General features: G+C 34.9%; 1 protein-coding gene across 1 annotated transcript; it reads left to right on the forward strand.

Annotated features, from left to right (window-relative positions):
* Positions 1-995: 995 nt before the first annotated feature.
* Positions 996-20,697, forward strand: LOC100024304 (olfactory receptor 5M11). The gene is made up of 2 exons (XM_001375571.4): positions 996-1,594; positions 19,746-20,697. Exons 1-2 carry the CDS (start codon positions 996-998, stop codon positions 20,695-20,697), a joined length of 1,551 nt encoding a protein of 516 aa, XP_001375608.4.
* Positions 20,698-21,021: the final 324 nt, after the last annotated feature.

A 21,021-nucleotide genomic window follows, 5' to 3' on the forward strand; every position in this document is an offset into this window, starting at 1 on the left:
GAGGCTAGTAGAAAGTTTCTCTTCAATCTATTAGTCTTTTAAATGATTGAATACAAGTATTATGGCCTCAATTTTTCTTTTCCCTGGTTAAATATCCTTTAAACCAGTCTTCATATGATGAGGTCTTTTAGAATGAACCAAAAAATGATCACTATGAAAGTGTGTTTTGCATGATAATACATGTATGGCCCAGATGAAATGACTTGCTGCCTCCAAGTGGAGGAAGGGAAAGGAGGGAGGGAGATAGTTTGGATCTCATAATTTTGGAAAATGTATGTTGAAAATCATCATTATATGTAATTGGAAGAATAAAATATATTTGAATTAAAAAATAAATCTAGTTACTGTCTTCTTGTTAAAAGATGGTTCACAAAAATAAACACAATATTCCAAATAACTTATGACCAGATGAAATCTCTCCAGTCTTGGACTATATGGATGTCTGTACATATATATATATATATATATATATATATATATATATATATATATATATATATATAAAACCCATTTGCATTCAAGTCTTGAATAACTAAGAACAATGATTCCAGTTATTCATCACATTGAAATCCTCCAATAAAAACTCTCAAAGCCATTCAACATTTTTCTGCTCAAGAGCAAAATATTAAGATTCATCATTTTGTGTTTGTGTGTGTTTAGAAGAGAAAGTCTATAGAATTAGAGAATAGCAATTTGAAACACAAGAAACATGTATAAATTTCTTCAAAAAGAAAAGTGGTGTACTTTAGAGGATTCATTTTCTATTGAAGGTAAAATCCTGATATAAATTCCAGATACATTTATTTAGTAGATCATAGTGGGCAGATAATTTATTTCTCATGAACCTCAGTTTCTTTCTCAGTAAAACTGGCAACAAAAGCAAATGTTTTCCCTACTTCTTGGTGTTGTCATAAGGAAATATTCTGTATTATATGATTTTGAGTAATTTCTCCTTTGTTTCCAATGGTGTCAGAAGACCACAAAGACCCAGAGAAATGCTAAACCAAAATGGAAGCACCAGAATAACAGAATTCATTCTCCTTGGACTCACGAATCGTCCTGACCTCCAACATATCCTGTTTGTGGTTTTCCTTGGGATCTACATTGTCACCCTGTTAGGTAACATTGGAATGATCATGTTAATCAAACTGGAGCCCCGCCTTCATACCCCCATGTACTTTTTTCTCACAAACTTGGCTTTTGTTGACTTGTGTTATTCTACTAATGCAACCCCCAAGTTGCTGGAAAACTTTTTATCTGAAAGGAAGACAATTTCCTTTGCTGCTTGCTTTGTTCAGTGTTACATTTTCATTGCATTACTGCTCACTGAGTTTTACATGTTGGCTGCCATGGCCTATGACCGATATGTAGCCATTTGCAGCCCACTACACTATAATGTGAAGATGTCCAGGAGAGTCTGCATCTGCCTGGCTACTTTCCCCTATGTCTATGGCTTCTCTGATGGTCTTCTGCAGTCCATCCTGACATTCCGCTTGTCCTTCTGTAGATCTAATGTCATCAACCACTTCTACTGTGCTGATCCACCTCTCATCAAGCTGTCTTGCTCTGATACCTATATCAAAGAATATGCCATGCTCATTTCAGCTGCTTTCAACCTCTCCAACTCACTTTCCATAATTCTCATCTCCTATGCCTTCATCTTGGCAGCCATTCTTCGTATCCACTCTGCTGAGGGAAGATGGAAGGCCTTTTCTACCTGTGGTTCTCACATGATGGCTGTCACTTTATTTTATGGAACTCTCTTCTGCATGTATTTGAGACCACCCACTGATAAAAATGTAGAGGAATCTAAAATCATAGCTGTGTTCTATACTTTTGTGAGTCCTGTGCTAAACCCACTAATCTATAGTCTGAGAAACAGAGATGTGAAAGTGGCTTTGAGGAATGTGCTTAGGAGGAATGCACTGAAGAAAATGGTCTCAAGTATATCATAGGCCCTCTTTATCTCTGTCAAATATCCCTGTCCTTTGATATTTTGGATAACTAATATATTGAGTGTGCCAAATTCTTAGTTTCTACATGAGATAAGGGTTAAATGCCACAAGAATTAAATTGTTGCAAAACCTCTATATTTTTTGTACATTTTAAATTTATTTCTCATTATATTTTCAATAATTAGTAAGGAAACTGGAAAAAAATCAATTGAAAAAAAATAGTTTCTGAGGGAGATCCTAGTAGAGAAAAGTCCAAACCCAGAGCCTTTTCATATATTTGAGTGCATTAGAAATATTCCAAAAAAAAAAAAAAACCAAGAGCCTTACTACGACACTGTATTACTTATAAAATCTTAAGGCTCCTCATTATTTCAAAATGCAATATGAACTTCTCTCTTTGTAATTTAAAAACTTAACATTTTCTCCCTTTCGGTTTTCCACACTTAGATTATAGCATTCCCCTTGACATATTCTATGATCCTGTCAAACTAGTCTTCTTGCTGTTCATTTCATGCTATGTTTTATCTCCTCAGAGGAGACACCCTCATGTCAGGCATGTGATCTCTGTTAGTCTCTATCTTTCAAGGACCCTTAGGTGACTTCCAAGGTCAGTTTAGGTATTAGCTCCTCCAGAAGGTCTTTTTGATTCTTCTAAATGCAATGTTCCTTCCCTCTAAAACAATTTACTTTGCATGTATTTTTATAGTAAATCAACCATTTAGGTCATCCAATCAACCAAGTTTTACAAAGCTATATGAATACAAATACGAGTGGAAAAATATATATAATCCTTGGCCTCAAGGAGTTTACATTTAAATAGAGAGATACAATAATTAAAAGAAAGATAAAAAGAATAATGCCTGGCCTGGTTAATCATCCAATCAGAGGGAAAGGCCACAGGAGTACAAATTATCTCAATATCTTCATTGTAGAGTAGAGATGAAGCTTCAGGATGAAGAATGAGGGCATTGTAGAGGAAGATTGGAATGGATGGAAAGGAAATATACATGTACATATACAAACAAATATTAATACAGGTACATACGCATGTACACCTACATATTTATGTACATACCCATTATTTTATACATATCCATATGTATATAACTATATTTTAGCTTTATATACATATAATTGGATGTATAAATACTTCTATAAATAGATCTATATATACAACTATAAATAGATGTATATAAATCAATTTATATGTACATAAAACTAAAATGTCTTTCTTATACTTATATACCCATTCATATGTAAAATACACACATATATTAATATTTATATACATATCTTTGAGTATATATTCTCATGTTTCCTTCATAGTAGAATATAAATTTCTTCAGAAGAGAGATTATTTCATTTTTGTCTTCCTGTGGCTTTATGTAGTGCTTAACAAATATCAATTTTAATGGAATGGAATTGAAAGTCCTTTCCACATTTGACATGGCATCATTCTATGTGACTGAGCACTGGTTCTGTGATAATAATCTGTTTCATTTAAAGGATGATCTATGATGCCACTTGAAAGAATAATTCAGAACATGATGATGCTAATTGAAACAAACAAAATGTTTGAAACAAACATAATTGAAATTAAACAAATATACAAAATGAAAATTCATTGTGTCACAAATCTAATCCAATGATGATTCTGAAATTATCATTTCTCTCTGGAGACATTTGCCCAAGTGGCTGAGTGAGTCTTCATTGGAATGGATTAGAAAACATTTTAAAAAGAAGGGCTTCTAATTGCCTAAAAAGTTCATACAAAGAGAGTCATCGAGCATTCCCTTAGTATCTCAGAGGATAATTTACCCTTGCTCAAATGTATTTTTTTCCATTTTAAAAGCATAGTTAGTTTGCATATTCAAAATAAGTTTTCCATCTCTGTGACCTTTTTATGCATCTTTTATGAAATAGTAGGATGTTAATGTAGTATTTATGAATGTAAGTTTAGAAGTTGTTGTAAAGGAAATAAGGAAAAGATGGTAGCATATCCAAGAATGTTACAAATACTAAACAAATGTTAGAAACCCTAGATTGGGTGAATTGTTCTCTGGACATTGAAAACATTTTGAAATACTCACACAGCTTTTATCGCAAAAAAGACCTTGGTAAAAGTTCAAGGATTAAATAAATGGGAGTAAGTATTCCTTATATTTCATTGGGTCTACAGTTCTATTAATTTAGATATTCCTTCTAAGATTTCAAATTAAGGCTAATCCATAACTTTTCATCCTCTGTGATTCTTTCATTTTCTTCCATGAATTGAATTATGTCTAGGTGATAAAATATCATTTAAGTTCCTATTTTTTTTTTGAGGCATTGTTAGTCTCTGGAGACATTTGCCCAAGATACTTAGTCTCCTCTATGAGGATACAATGAAGAAAGGTAATGTAACCAAAGAATTTACATGCTCTACTTTTTAAAACTCTTCTCTTTCACCTTAGAATCAATACTGTGTATTGGTTCCAAGGCAGAAGAGTGATAAGGGCTAGGCAATGGGGGATAAAATGACTTGCCCAGGGTCACAAAGTTAGGAAGTGTCAGAGACCACATTTGAACCCAGGACATCCCATCTCTGGGCCTGACTCTCAATTCACTGAAACACTTAGTTTCCCCAAGATTTTACATTTGAAGAGAAACAATGGCTCTGATACCTTCTTCTAGGCTTTCAACATGTCACAAATATAAATATACCACTTAGTCTTTGCAGTGATGATTTTCTTGTTTTCCCTATATGAGTGATGCAGCTTCTTTCTAATACATTTGTTGAATAAAATCTATTATGCCATGTATTACCATAAGTCATACTTTGTAATATTCTATAATATACAATAGAACAGCCTTGCATTGTCTCTCTTTTTTAGTAAAACAGTTCAAATTTATTTAGCTATTATGTGTGTAGAACACTTATTTTGTTTCAGTTCTATGAATTACCCAGATGGTCAGACAGCCAGCATTTAGTAAGTGTCCACCATGTGCCAGACATTGTGCTAATGGCTTGGGATACAATGCCTCCTGTCTCTTGTTTTGATGTTAAGGAAAATGAGCATCAGAGACTGAATGACAAGTTCAAGGTCACACTCTGAGGGGTAGATAGAGAACCTTAGATTGTCTCTTTCTCTTTAGATTAGCATTGAATTTGATTCTACTTAATTCATTGAAACAAATGTTTATTAGCATCCTACTGTATACTAGAAACCATGTGATCATTAATTTGATATTTTTTCCCAAAGCAGGAAGGTCAAAAACAGAGAAAGAAAACTAGACCAATCTCCTTAATGAATATAGATGCAAAAATCTTAAATAAAATACTAGCAAAGAGATTAAAGCCAATTATCATAAGGATTATCCACTATTGCCAGGTGAGATTTATACCAGGAATGCAAGGCTGGTTTAACATTAGGAAAACCATCCACATAATTTATCATATCAATAATCAAACCAACAGAAATCACATGATTATCTCAATAGATGCAGAAAAAGCTTTTGACAAAATACAGCAACAATTCTTATTAAAAACACTAGAAAATATAGGACTAGAAGGACATTTCTTCAAAATAATAAATAGTATTTATTTTAAACCATCAACAAGCATTATCTAAAATTGGAATAATTTATGAGCCTTCCCAATAAGATGAGGAATGAAGCAAGGATGTTCATTATTACCACTATTATTTAACACTGTACTAGAAATGCTAGCTGTACAAAGGAAAGTGATAAATGTTAGAAGGAATGTGGCAAAATTGGGACACTAATACATTGCTGGTGGAGTTGTGAATTGATCCAACTATTCTGGAGGGCAATTTGGAACTATGCCCAAAGGGTGCTAAAAGTCTCTCTGCCCTTTGATCCAGCCATAGCACTGCTTGGTTTGTACTCCAAAGAGATAATAAGAAAAAAGACTTGTACAAGAATATTCATAGCTGCGTTCTTTGTGGTGGCCAAAAATTGGAAAATAAGGGGATACCCTTCAATTGGGGAATGGCTGAAGAAATTATTGTTTATGCTGGTGGTGGACTACTATTGTGCTCAAAGGAATAATGAACTGGAGGAATTCCATGGAAACTGGAAGAATCTCCAGGAACTGATGTAGAATGAAATGAGTAGAAACAAGAGAACATTATACACAGAAAGTGAAACATTGTGGAACAATACAATGTAATAGAGTTTGCTAATACAAGACAATCCCAAGGGACTTATGAAAAAGAATGCTATCCACATCGAGAGAAAGAACTGTGGGAGTAGAAACATAGAAAAAAAAAAACAAATGACTTATTTTTACATGGATATAAGATTTGGGGTTTTGATTTTAAAAGACTGCTGTATTGTAAAAATGAATAATATGTAAATAGGTATAAGTGATTACATTTGTATAACCAAGTGGAAGTGCTTGTTGGATTCAGGAAAGGGGAGGGAAAAAAGGTAAACATGGAAAAAATTTAAATAAACAAGAAACCATGTGAATCTAGAGTTACAAAAACAAAACAAAATTGCAATACTTCTTAAATAACTTACCTTCTATTTGTGTAGTGATGACACATAAGCAATGATAATTACCTACAAGGTTATTTGAGGAAGGACACAATATTAAAGAGAGACATGGAACAAATTGGGAAATAATCTTCATAAAAACCTCTGACAAAGGTTTAATTACTCAAATTTACAAAGAGCTAAATCAATTGTACAAAAAATGAAGCCATTCTCCAATTGACAAATGGGCAAGGGACATGAACAGGCAGTTCTCATCCAAAGAAATCAAAACTATTAATAAGCACATGAAAAAGTGCTCTACATCTCTTATAATCAGAGAGATGCAAATCAAAACAACTCTGAGGTATCACCTCACACCTAGCAGATTGGCTAACATGACAGCAAAGGAAAGTAATGAATGCTGGAGGGGATGTGGCAAAGTGGGGACATTAATTCATTGTTGGTGGAGCTGTGAACTGATCCAACCATTCTGGAGGGCAATTTGGAACTATGCCCAAAGGGCGATAAAAGACTGTCTGCCCTTTGATCCAGTCATAGCACTGCTGGGTTTGTACCCCAAAGAGATAATAAGAAAAAATACATGTACAAGAATATTCATAGCTGTGCTCTTTGTGGTGGCCAAAAATTGGAAAATGAGGGGATGCCCTTCAATTGGGGAATGGCTGAACCAATTGTGGTATATGTTGGTGATGGAATACTATTGTACTCAAAGGAATAATAAAGTAGAGGAATTCCATGGAGACTGGAACAACCTCCAGGAAGTGATGCAGAGCGAGAGGAGCAGAACCAGGAAAACATTGTACACAGAGACTGACACACTGTGGTACAATCGAAGGTAATGGACTTCTCCATTAGGGTCAATGCAATGTCCCTGAACAACCTGCAGGGATCTAGGAGAAAAACACTAGCCACAAGCAGGGGACAAACTGTGGGAGTAGAAACACCGAGGAAAAGCAACTGCTTGACTACAGGGGTTGAGGGGATATGACTGAGGAGAGACTCTAAATGAACACTCTAATGCAAATATCACAACATGGAAATAAGTTCGAATCAAGAACACATGTGATACCCAGTGGAATCGCGTGTCAGCTATGGGAGAGGTGGGGGGGAGGGGAGGAAAAGAAAATGATCTTTGTATCCAGTGAATAAAGTTTGGAAATGCTCAAATAAAAAAATTAATTAAAAAAAAAGAGAGAGACATGGAAACAGACGTCAAGGATCACCTGAGATGAACTATGAAGAAAAATAAGATTGCAAGTGAGTAGATTTAAATTTATTAACAATAATAATAAACATTATTTCACTTTAATTTTAGTAAAGAAATGTATTTATATACACATATGCATGTAGCCTCATTTGACATTTACAACAATCTTGGGCAATGGGAAATATATTATTTTTTCCTTTTAGATTTTGGAAAACTGAGTTTCATTGAGGCAAAAGAAGTAGTTTAAGATGAAAAATAAGCCAACATAAAAACAGTGAGATTGTGTTATAATTGAGCAAAAGAGTCAGCACCCTTGTAAAGTTACTGGCAAAGGCTTTTGGAAAGTGCAGAGAGTTCTAAAATCCTGATGAGATTTGGAAATTAGGAGATCATTCCATGAATTCCATGAAAGAAAATCAACAGTGAAATAATGCACTAAAATTATGGGATTTCATGTCATGGAGCACTGTATCTTAGAATGTCTGAAGCTGGATGTGGACTCAGACCACACAGAATGGTCATTGGATCATTAATAACATCTTATTAATTCCACATATTTTGATAATTATCGGATTGAAGCCATCCACGGACAAGTCATTCTCCTGCTATTGTTCTTTTTTCTAAATTTTCTGTGCATTAATATATAGGTCAATTAACTGCTTTTTGAAATTGTATAAAAGTAGTTGCATGTATGCTGGCCTTCTTTTGATTCATCGAATGCACCTTTGGGACAGATCTAGTAAAAAGAGAGACCACAGGGATGACACATACCACATCTTGAATACAGATCTATCTATTGTCACCTTCTACACTTTGCTCTTAATTCTTTCTTCAAGGGCAAAACAGAACAAGCCACAAAGATAATTTATATGAAAATCTTTATAGAACAGGAGATAATGATCTTAGCAACACTTAATCTTCTCCAGGATGAACATCTCCAACTCTTTTAACTCATCCTCTTTTCATATTCTCTATTGTGATTGCCATATCCTTATTATGAATAGAATATTATTCTGTACTATTTGTAATGAGGAGTGGTATTTTTAACATTCGTTTTTAATTGTTTTGCCAGAAAATGTTGGGCATATAGTTTCCTTATCTCCAAACTGTGATTAAAATATAAATTCCTGGGGCAGTTAAGTGCCTAAGCAGATAGAGAATCAGGCCTGGAGACAGGAGAGAGTGGATTCAAATCAGGCCTCAGACAATTCCTAGCTGTAGGACTCTAGATGTCACTTCACCTATAACCAATAACTAATAACCTAGTCCTTACTAATCTTCTGTCATGGAGCCAATACTTAATGTGTGAATAATATATGTGTATATATACTCAGTGTATACATACATAATATAGGTATGTGTGTATAAATATAGAAGTATGAAAATGTATATATATATTTAGAATATATGTAAATATGAATAATATATTCATGTGAATACACATATATATGAAATTTAATATTATTCTGTACCTCTTTTGGGCACCCCCCCCAAAGCAACTTTTGGTTTAAAAGCAAAAAAAATATTACTTCTGAAACTCTCAACCATATCTTTCTGAGGCAATGTATAGTATCCTCCCTCTTCTTGTCTACCATGCAAAGAAATGTTGTACAGGCACCATGATACCATTCTAAAAATTATGTGGTGACTCCTGGCACTTGGAAGAACCAACTCTTGTTGTCCAAAGTAAGGTAAGAGTCCTTCAAATGATAAGGGATTGGGAAAGGGACTTAGTGGAATAAGAATAACAAGTGGGATGTTCTTTTTTTGGAATCCAGGACTAAGAAGGGGCTGAAAGTCCCTGTGCAGTCAATCTGAATTAAGACTAGCACAGCTAGGCTTGGGGAGGAGCATTAAAGAGGCTAGCCATATCCATTCTTGGTTGGTGCCTTTTCTTCCTATGTGTGCATGAGTTTGAGTGTGTGTGTGTGTGTGTGTGTGTGTATTTGTGTGTGTTTGCATATTACATTCAGCTGAGAATCATTTTGCAAGATTTAAATGGATAAAGAACAAAGAGGGGAGGCTCTATAGCATTGTTTTTGTTGTTGTTTATACATTTTATTTTATTTTTATTTTTTCCCATTTTAATAAGTTTATTTAGTCAATTTAGAACATTATTCCTTGGTTAAAATAATCACATTAATTCCCTCCCTTCCCTCCACCCACTCTTCCACCAGCCAATGGGCAATTTCTTTGGATATTACTTGTGTCCTTGATCAGAACCTATTTCCATGTTGTTGTTTACACTAGGATATTTATTTAGAGTCTACATCCCCAACCATATCCCTTCAACCCATATATTCAAGCATTTGTTTTTCTTTTGTGTTTTTACTCCCACAGTGTTTCCTCTGGATGTGGATAGTGGTTTTTCTCAAAGGTCCCTCCAGGTTGTTCAGGGTCATTGCATTGCCACTAATGGAGAAGTCCATTACATTCGATTGTACCACTGTGTATCAGTTCTTGTGTACAATGTTTTCCTGGTTCTGCTCCTCTCACTCTGTATCAATTCCTGGAAGTTGTTCCAGTCCCCATGGAATTCCTTTACTTTTTATTCCTTTTAGCACAATAGTATTCCATCACTACCATATACCATAATTTGTTCAGCATTCCCCAATTGATGGGCATCCCCTCATTTTCCAGTTTTGGGTTGTAAACCTCAAAATTCCTTAGACTTATAAATGTTGGAAATTTCACCATTGGGATATTTCATACTTGGAAAATTTCTTACTGATAGTCTATTGGAATGGGAACCCCATTGGCATGGGAGGTTCCTTCTCTTCCCTTCTTAAGATTACTTTAGGACAAAAACCCTTTGCTGAACAATGGAAAGGACTTTGACCTATGCTTAAGCATAGAACAGGAATTTCTTTGAGTCTTGATTGATTTTAGAATTGATACAATGGAGATACTTGGAATAAATCTCCACCCTATTCAGTCCTAATAGGATTGAGTAAGGGCTGCAGCCTAGATCAAAATTTAATTATTCCAATCTCTACCATACTCAAGTTAACAGGATTTAGAAAGGGCTGTAACAAAGGAGTAAAGATTTAATCATTTGAAAAATATGACCTTCAACAGACATGTGCAAAAGCCAGAAACCTCTGGGCGGTCCTGGGTTAAGCGAGAGCCTCCATTGACAGGGAAATTGATGAAGAGTGATTGGTAGATGTGAGGACTGAGGGGAGGCAACTTGGATGGTGTCCTTAAAGATAGGAGGGTCTGGAGACTGGAGGGGTTGAGTTTTTGGGTCAGTGTGGTTCCTGGGCTCTGAGGAAGCTTGCTCTGAAGGAAGCTGAAGGTGGGGGCCTCTGAGACTGTTTCTCCATTTTGGACACGTGAGTAATAGGGACTGATCTCTTTTCTTTGCCCCAGCTATCTAAGGGCTTGGGCCTTTTGGCCCAGCCTAAACAGAAGGGGTATTTAAGCCCTATTCCCTTCTCTCCCCTTTCTCTCTCTATATATATCTAATTCCTTTCTTGCTCCTATTGTAATTAAACTCCAAAAAAGGCTGACGGCTGACTTGAGTTTTTCATTTAGGAATTACATAGCTGATTCCTTGGCGACCTTAAATTAATATATATCAGTCTTTTAAAGTGATTCCCTTGTAACAGGGTCACCACAAAGAGCGCAGCTATGAATGTTCTTGTACAAGTCTTTTTCCTTATTATCTCTTTGGGGTTCAAACCCAGCAGTGCTATGGCTAGATCAAAGGGCAGACAGTCTTTTATCACCCTTTTGACATAGTTCCAAATTGTCCTCAGAATGGTTAGATCAATTCACAACTCTACCAGCAATGAATTAATATCCCAATTTTGCCACATCATCTCCAGCATTCATTACTTTCCTTTGCTGTCATGTTCGACAATCTGCTGGGTATGAGGTGATACCGTAGAATTATTTTGATTTGCATTTCTCTGATTATAAGAGATTTAGAACACTTTTTCATGTGCTTATTAATAATTTTGATTTTTTTAACTGAAAATTTCCTATTCATGTTCCTTGCCCATTTTTCAATTGGAGAATGAATTTTTGTACAACTGGTTTAGCTGTTTATAAATTTTAGTAATTAGACTTTTGTCAGTGGTTTTTGTAATGAAGATTGTTTCCTAATTGGTTGCTTCCCTTCTAATTTTGGATGCATCAGTTTTGTTTGTACAAAATACTTTAATTTGATATAATCAAAATTATTGATTTTACATTTTGTGGGTTTTTTTTAGGTCTTGCTTGGTTTTAAATTCTTTTATTTTCCAAAGATCTGACAAGTATACTATTCCATGTTCACCTAATTTGCTTATAGTTTCCTTCTTTATATTCATGTCATTCACCCATTCTGAGTTTATCTTGGTGTAGGGTGTGAGATGTTGATCCAAATCTAATCTCTCCCACACTGTCTTCCAATTTTCCCAGCAGTTTTTATCAAAAAGTGGATTTTGGTCCTAAAAACTGGGATCTTTGGGTTTAACATAGACTGTCTTGCTGAGGTCATTTACCCCAAGTCTTTTCCATTGATCCTCTTTTCTGTCTCTTAGCCAGTACCTAATTGTTTTGATAACCATTGCTTTATAGTATAGTTTGAGATCTGGGACTGCAAGGCCTCCTTCCTTTGCATTATTTTTTCCTTGATTTCCCTGGATATCCTGGATCATTTGTTCTTCCAAATGAACTTTGTTATGTTTTTTTCTAATTCAGTAATAAAGTTTTTTGGTAGTTCAATGGGTATGGCACTAAATAAGTAGATTAACTTGGGTAGGATTGTTATTTTTATTATCTTAGTTTGTCCCACCCATAAGCAATCAATGTTTTTTCAATTGTTTAGATCTAATTTTAATCCTGTGGAGAGTATTTTGTAGTTGTGTTCATATAGTTCCTGTGTTTGTCTCAGGAGATAGATTACTAAGTATTTTATTTTGTCTAGGGTGATTTTAAATTGAATTTCTCTTTCTAATTCTTGCTGCTGAAATGGTTTGGAAATACATAGAAATGCTTATGACTTATGCATTTTTATTTTGTATCCTGCAACTTTGTAAAATTGTTGATTTTTTCTACTAGATTTTTGGTTGGTTCTCTAGGATTTTTTAAGTAAACCATCATATCATCCACAAAGAGTAATAGCTTGGTCTCCTCATTGCCATCTCTAATATTTTCAATTTCTTTTTCTCCTCTAATTTCTACTGCTAGTGTTTCTAGTACAATGTTAAATAATAGAGGTGATAATGGACATCCTTGTTTAACTCCTGATCTTATTGGTAAGGCTTTTAGTTTATCCCCATTGCAGATGATGTTTGCTCATGCTTTTAGATATATACTGTTTATTATTTTTAGGAAAGGTCTGCCTATTACTGTCCTTTTTAGTGTTTTCAATAGGAATGGGTGTTGTATTTTATCAAAGGCTTTTTCTGCATCTATTGAGATAATCATGTGATTTTTGTCAATTTGCTTGTTAATATGGTCAATTATGTGGATGGTTTTCCTAATATTGAATCATCCTTGCATTCCTGGTATGAATCCTATCTAGTCACCGTGAATAACCCTTGTGATCACTTGCTGGAGTCTTTTTGCTAGTATCCTATTTAAGATTTTTGCATCTATATTCATTAGGGAGATTGGTCTATAGTTTTCTTTCTCTGTTTTTCACCTGTCTGGCTTTGGGATCAGTACCATGTTTGTGTTGTAAAATGAATTTGGTAGAACTCCTTCTTTGCTTAATCTGTCAAATAGTTTGTATAATATTAGGATTAGTTGTTCTGTGAATGTTTGATAGAATTCATTTGTGAATCCATCTGGACCTGGGGATTTTTTCTTAGGGAGTTCTTGCAGCATTGTTGATAGAGTTCCAGGCCTGAAGTTAAGAAGAATTTGGTTCAAATCTGGCTTCTGACACTTTATATCTATGTGACTGGGAAATTCACTTAACTGAAATTGCCTAGTCCACACTACTACTTTTCTGCCTTGGAATCAAAATTTAATATGGTTTCTAAGACAAAAAGTAAAGGTTTAAAAAAGACAAAGAATAAAGAAGACTTTGTCAACATAGACATATTATCTCAGTGTTGGCTTATTCTATGCTTCTTTTGATAGATGATAGCAGCTTTGTGTCTCACTGGTCCATTGAATGTATTCCCTCAAGGGTCTCCTCCTTTCATAAATTAAGAAACAGATAAATTGATGACACTCTATCATGCTGCAATAACCTTGGATTTTTTGAAGGCATTCCACAGGGACACAGACTTGTAATTTTTACATGACTGGCAAAGTTTTGTGTCTGGGTCAGGAGAGACACTGTGTGTTCAACCAAGCTAAATTTGGAGACTCTAGTAATGAAAAAGAAAGATACTAGAGCCAGTAGTTTGCTTTGGGTATAGTGATTCAGTAGTTTTCAGTCATGTATGAGGCCATTTCCTTCTCCATCTTATTTTGCAGATGAGAAAACAGGGGCAAACATTTTCAATGACTTGTCAGGTATCATCACACAGCTTAATAAGGGTCTGTTGCCAGATTTAGATTTAAGAAGAGGTTGTCTTCCTAACTCCAGGCTCAGCAATCTGTCCACTGATACAAGTAACCAGATTGGCCTCTCTTCCTCCCTTCAAATTCCATTTTGGTTGATTTAAATTAATGTTAAAATATTATAAATATTTGTTATTCTAATAACAGATTAATTAGTTAACTATTTTAAGGTCACTTTAATTTATATGCAAAGCACATCATGAGAAATTGCTACTCTGAATGAATCTAAAAGTAGAATGAAGGTTACTAGGTACTAGGAGAAATATAAATAATATCAGATATGCAATAATATCAATCTGATTGCAGAAAGTGAAGATGAATTAAGGAGTCTTTGATGAGAGTGAAAGAAGTAATGAAGAGATAGATAGATAAATAGATAGATAGACACAGACAGACAGACAGATAGATAGATAGATAGATAGATAGATAGATAGATAGATAGATAGATATAACACTTATATCTTAACAAATACTCACAGTATTTTCTGGCGAATAGAAGGAGAAAAACAGAAGTGGCATCAGATTTTTTATTCTTGGGCCCAACAATCACTTAACTGAAACCATGAAATTAAAAGACACTTGTTTCTTGGAAGGAACAAATCTAGATGGCATATTAAAAAGCAGAGTTATTACGTTCCCAAAAAAGGTTCATATAGTCAAAGCATTGGTTCTTCTAATAGCAACATATGACTGTGAGAGATGGACTTTAAGAAAACCTGAGAACTGTGAAATCAATATTTTCTAATTGTGTAGGTAAAGAAGATTGTTGAGAGTCCCTTAGAGAACAAAAAGCTCAAACCAGTCAGTATTTAAAGTAGTTAATTAAAACTGTTTTTTGGAAGATCCAATAGCAAAGGTGAAGCTTAAATATTTTGTCCATATAATGAGAAGACTTAACTTGCTTAGCAAATGCTTGATATTGGGAAAGATTGATAACAAAAGGAAAAGGGGATGGCAGAAATTGAGATGGATAGGTAGTGTTATGGAAGTGACAAATTGCAGTATGGACTGACTTTGGAATACAGTGGAGAATAGTCCTTGGGGTCATGAATAATCAGAAATGACAGAACTATTGAACAAAAAAAAATGTAAATTAACAAAAGAAATGGAGGGTTAAAAATCCCCATAGTAAAAGGGGTATCTTCTCCTAAAAAATAAAACAATGAAAAAACAACCTTTGTAAATTATATGAGGAGTTGATATATGCACAAAATGCTTAGAAGAGATGTACTCAGTGAGAAGGAATATTGGAAGATAAAATGATCCAGGAAATCTTCAAAATAAACAATTATTCCTTGAATTATTGAGTTGCATATTGGATTACAATTGATAGTGTAGTGGAAACATATATGTCTTAAGATCCTGAATCCTTGTGTTCTAATCAAAACTTTGACACTAACCCACTGTGTCATTTTGGTTGAGTAACTTCTTTTTTGCAGGACCTCAGATTAACCAACTCATTATGAGATAAAGCCTGTTATGTCTAAAAGTCATTCTGTTTCTAAGATTGCTCTACCTCAGGACCTGTTTCTTGAAAGTGATCTGTTTGAAATAAGATCCATGATGCAATCAGAAGAGATATTTCAGCTATGAGGTCATGGAGAACATCACAAAATTTTTCATACAGACCCATTTGAAGTTAAATAAATAATTAAATGGCATGGAATAGTACAATCCAAATCCATGTTTACAGAGAACATGATTTCACCAATTATGATATTCCTCTGGAGACATTTCCCCAAATGACTTTTGTTTCTTTGGACTGGATTAGAGAAATTCTTCAGGGAGAAGAGCCTCAAATTGCTTTAATGGTTTAAACGACCCACCCAGATTTGCCCAGAAGAACTCAGCTATCTCTAAGAAGAGTTTTCCCTTGCTCAGGTAGGTTGGGCTACTCAGAGAATCATGCACTTCCCAATTGGATCTCAGCTGACTGTCCTGTTTACATGCCTCTGAGGCAGCAGTTGGGTGCTAATAGAGAGGAGAGGTTCCTGAAGAGAAGTTTGAAGGCTGCAGCAGTGGAAATGAATGGATATGGCTGCTATCTCTAGGCTGATATCTCTATTCATTAGAAAAGGGTCACAAACACTGAAATGGGAAAAATTACTTTGTTGACTTAATAGGCTTCTATACTCTAGTAGTGAGTTGTAATGCCATAATCCCAAGATAATTATTATTGCTAATGTGTCTGCTATAAACTGCTTACACTCTCCATAACCTCTCAATTGAATAATATTCAAGTATTTTATTTTAAATACTAAGTCATCTTTCTAAAAACCTGCAGTATATATATATATATATATACCAAGGGATTGAGTATCACAGGAAGGATTTAAAATATTAAGCATATTTAAAATCTAAAGTATTGAATATCAGACTTGAATTAGGCCATCAAATGGACTAGGAAATGGAGGTACCTGAGAAGGTAGAATCATGGTTGTCAGAGTTGTGAAAAAGTATAAAACCTGTCTTTGACAGAGAAGGATACTCCAAATGGTTGGAGATAAGAGAGCAGATATTCTAGGATAGATCTGATGAAGTATTGGCACATGTGCAGGACTGACACTGAGGTTAGTGTTCATTTCCCCCTCTTCCCAGAGCCCAAGGACATTTTTTGCATGTCCTTCCTTTCCAGCTGCCTAAAGAAAGCACTTCCTCCTTTAGTTCACTGGGGTAATGTAGGGGGCTCACAGGCAGCTTGAAGTTGCAGTTTCGGCATGTGAACTCAACAATATCCACCAATACTGTTCTAGGAGATCAAATAATCATAGATTTAAATATGAAAGAAATGTTGCAGGATATATAGTCTGAACTACTCATTTTGTAGATGAAGAAAAGTTTCCATACGTAATATTGATCAGATCATTTATTACTCATGAGTCTGTCTGTTCAGTAAGTTCAATAGAGGATATTCCATTGCTTTATGTCACACAGTCAGCCAGTGAGAACAGAACAATCAAATGTGGCCATTGTCTTTTTAAACCCAGTACTCTCTTCTTCGTACTTTGCTAAACTTGGCAGATTTATGTAAAATAAAAGCACACAAGAGACTCTACCCTCTTCCTAATTCAATCTTGGATAAAGTGTCTGAAACCAAGGACTGTACACATTAATGCTGGACTGAGTAATTCAGGAAAGGGCTGGTAGTCTCTGTTGTGTTAAGTAATGATGATTTCCTTATTTTGGTTTATTACTTCTCACATCCCGCATTCTTTATTGTTAAGACTGGGAATCTTAGGGAAGAAAAAGAAGTAGACTTATTAAGGTTGGGTGGGGGGAAGACAGTTTTTTACCAGCTGCTAAGCACTATTTCCTTTCCAGATCCATAAAATGGTGGACTGCATGCATTCTTGATTGATAATTATTACAAATGGTGGAGGATGGCATATTCAGATGGAATTTTGGAGAGAATGGAGGACTGAGTGAAGGCTAAAGTAAAATTACCTTAGGGATGCCTTAATGTCTGAGACTCTTGTCACTTAACCTCTGTGTCACAGTTTTTTTTAATGTAAAATAAGGATGATAAGAGCACCCATATCAAAGAGTTGTTATGAGAAAATTAAGATTATGATATGTATATATCATATATCATTTATATAGATATCTATATCATATATATAGATATATCATTTAATAATTGATTCTAGTCTGTAAATAACATTCTTTCTAATTTTGTTGAGCCCCATTTCTCAATTAAGCTAAACATTTTTGGTTTTCCCAGTTGGAACTGATGTAGGTAGGTAAAGGTAGGGTAAAGGTAGGGTAGAAGTGGAACGATGTCATCAGTTTTCAACTCTCCCTGGGACATCTCTTTTGTCCTGTGTAAAACGCACACATGTACACACACAGAGACATATACACAGTTAAAGTTGGAAATGAGATCTAAAAGGTCATTCTTTTGCCATGGTTTCTCCTTATAAAATTAAGAATAATGTGATCTCCCTTTAAGGGACAATTAATCAGGTGTCATTGATTTAGGTGTTTCTGGTATTCTAGCCAAGATTACTAGAGTCAGTTGAGGCCCATAAAGTGATGAACATTCCTCAATTAGAAAGGAGAATGATTGTCCACACCTGAATGCCAATCCACTTTTCCCCAGCTGTATATGGTTGTGAAATTCCCAACTATTCTTACCGTATCTTTTCATGTATCTCAATAGAAATGAACTTTTCCTTCTCATGAAGGCCACTGCTTTTATGAGCTGGCTGTAATGAACCAGTGTAACAGTCATATGTGTCATTGTTAATAAACTGATATCTTGCTCAGATAAAACTTAGCCCTGTTGAATTTTGCTCACCACAGTTATGAGAATCAAAAAAGGTAAAAATTATAAAATGCTCAGGACAGCGATTAGCACATAATGAGGACTAAATAAAAGTTGCATTTATTATTGTAATAAAAATTTTCTGCTTCTAGATCCAGTATTCTTTCCACTACAATTATAATGTCTTTGGTTATCATGATGACTGTGCATAATAGGTGATTTATAGGTATGTATTATCATAGATTTTGATTTGGAAGAGACTTCAGTCAGCATTTGTTTAAAACTCATGTGTTCAATTCTTTTCACTTATGTACAAATCTTTTGACCAAAATGAGAGATTTTCTTGGCAAAGACACTAGAGTAATTTTTCCATTTCTTTCTTTAGTTCATTTTATAAATGAGTAAGTGAAGCAAACAAGGTTAAGGAACTTGCCAAAGGTCACACAGTTAATAAGTAAGTGTAAGAGACCAGATTTGAACTAAGAAAGATGAATATTTTGAATTCCAAGCCCAGGACTCTATCCAAGGTGCTATATAGGTGCCTGTTTTATTCCAACTACTTTATTTTAACAGATTAGGAAACTGAGGTCCAATGGGATTGAATTAATTTTTCACCATTACATGTCTCTAGAAATAGAACAAGATATGAAGGCAGCTTCTATGACATAAAAGTGTCTTTGTTGTCCCCTAGCATCTTAGATTGGGAGCAACAGCATTTCTAATTCTATAATTCTCTGATTCTAATAATGGACAGTCAATGTTCCTCCATCTGCGGTGTATGTATGTCAGACACAATGAACACTCAATGAATTCTTGCTGATTAATTATCTACCTATGTTGCTAAAGGAAGAGTGAGTGGATTATCAGTATTTTATTTTAAATTTTCTCTAAAATTGAGGAAAGATTGGCTAAAAACTTCATAGTGTTCATGAATTTTTAATATGTGTTTGTATGTAGTTGTGTGTATGTGTTTCCATGTAGAAGAGAAGACTTAATGGATTAGGGAATTAAAATCTGAAACAGGAGAATAGTTCAAATTTCTTTAAAAGCAAACAAACCATGCACTTTAATGTATTACTACTATATTTGGAGGCAAAAACACTACATCCAATTTGAGATGGTTTAATTATATCATATTGAGCAGATCATTTATTTCTCATGGGTCTCAGGCTTCTCAGTAAAACTGACATAATAGCACACTCTGTTTCTTAGGGTTGTCATGAAGAAATTGTTCTGTGAAATGGAAAAAGCCATAGTACGTCATGTTTGATTCATTTCTTCTATCTTTCCAGAGACCCAGGGAAATGATGAGTCAAAATGGGAGCACCAAAATAACTGAATTCATTCTCCTTGGACTCACGAATCGTCCTGACCTCCAACATATCCTGTTTGTGGTTTTCCTTGGAATCTACATTGTCACCCTGTTAGGTAACTTTAGAATGATCATGTTAATCAAACTGGAGCCCCGCCTTCATACCCCCATGTACTTTTTTCTCACAAACTTGGCTTTTGTTGACTTGTGTTATTCTACTAATGCAACCCCCAAGATGCTGGCAAATTTCTTATCTGAAAAGAAGACCATTTCCTTTGCTGCTTGCTTTGTTCAGTGTTACATTTTCATTGCATTGCTACTCACTGAGTATTACATGTTGGCTGCCATGGCCTATGACCGATATGTTGCCATTTGCAGCCCACTACACTATAATGTGAAGATGTCCAGGAGAGTCTGCATCTGCCTGGCTACTTTCCCCTATGTCTATGGCTTCTCTGATGGTCTTCTGCAGTCCATCCTGACATTCCGCTTGTCCTTCTGTAGATCTAATGTCATCAACCACTTCTACTGTGCTGATCCACCTCTCATCAAGCTGTCTTGCTCTGATACCTATGTCAAGGAACATGCCATGTTCATTTCAGCTGGGTTCAACCTCTCCAACTCTCTGGCCATCATTCTTGTCTCCTATGCCTTCATCCTGGCAGCCATTCTTCGCATTCGCTCTGCTGATGGAAGGAGAAAGGCCTTCTCCACCTGTGGCTCTCACATGATGGCTGTTACTTTGTTTTATGGGACTCTCTTCTGCATGTATGTGAGACCACCTACTGATAAAAGTGTTGAGGAATCCAAAATCATAGCTGTGTTCTATACTTTTGTGAGTCCTGTGCTGAACCCACTCATCTATAGTCTGAGAAACAGAGATGTGAAAGTAGCTTTGAGGAATGTGCTTAAGAGGAATGTACTGAAGAAGATGGTTTCAAATATATCATAATGTCTCTTAAGATAGTTTATTATTCAATTCTATTTCATTCAATTCATTTGAATGAATATTAGTTAATGATTGATGGTATACTAGAAAATTTGTTAGGCTAGAAATACAAAAACAAAAATTTATTGTTCTTGCCCTCAAAAATCTTACATTCTTCTATTGTATGGATGAAATATGAACAAAGTGAAATAATTCCAAAATAATTTGAGGAAGAAGATACTATCAAATAGATCAAAATACTTACTGGAAAATATTCTCAGGGTAGAGTTGCAAATAAATTGGTTAATAATAATAATAACAGCTAGGAAGACCTACATAATCTGATGA

This window comes from Monodelphis domestica, chromosome 6 (assembly GCF_027887165.1).
Source record: "Monodelphis domestica isolate mMonDom1 chromosome 6, mMonDom1.pri, whole genome shotgun sequence".
Taxonomy (NCBI): Eukaryota; Metazoa; Chordata; class Mammalia; order Didelphimorphia; family Didelphidae; genus Monodelphis; species Monodelphis domestica.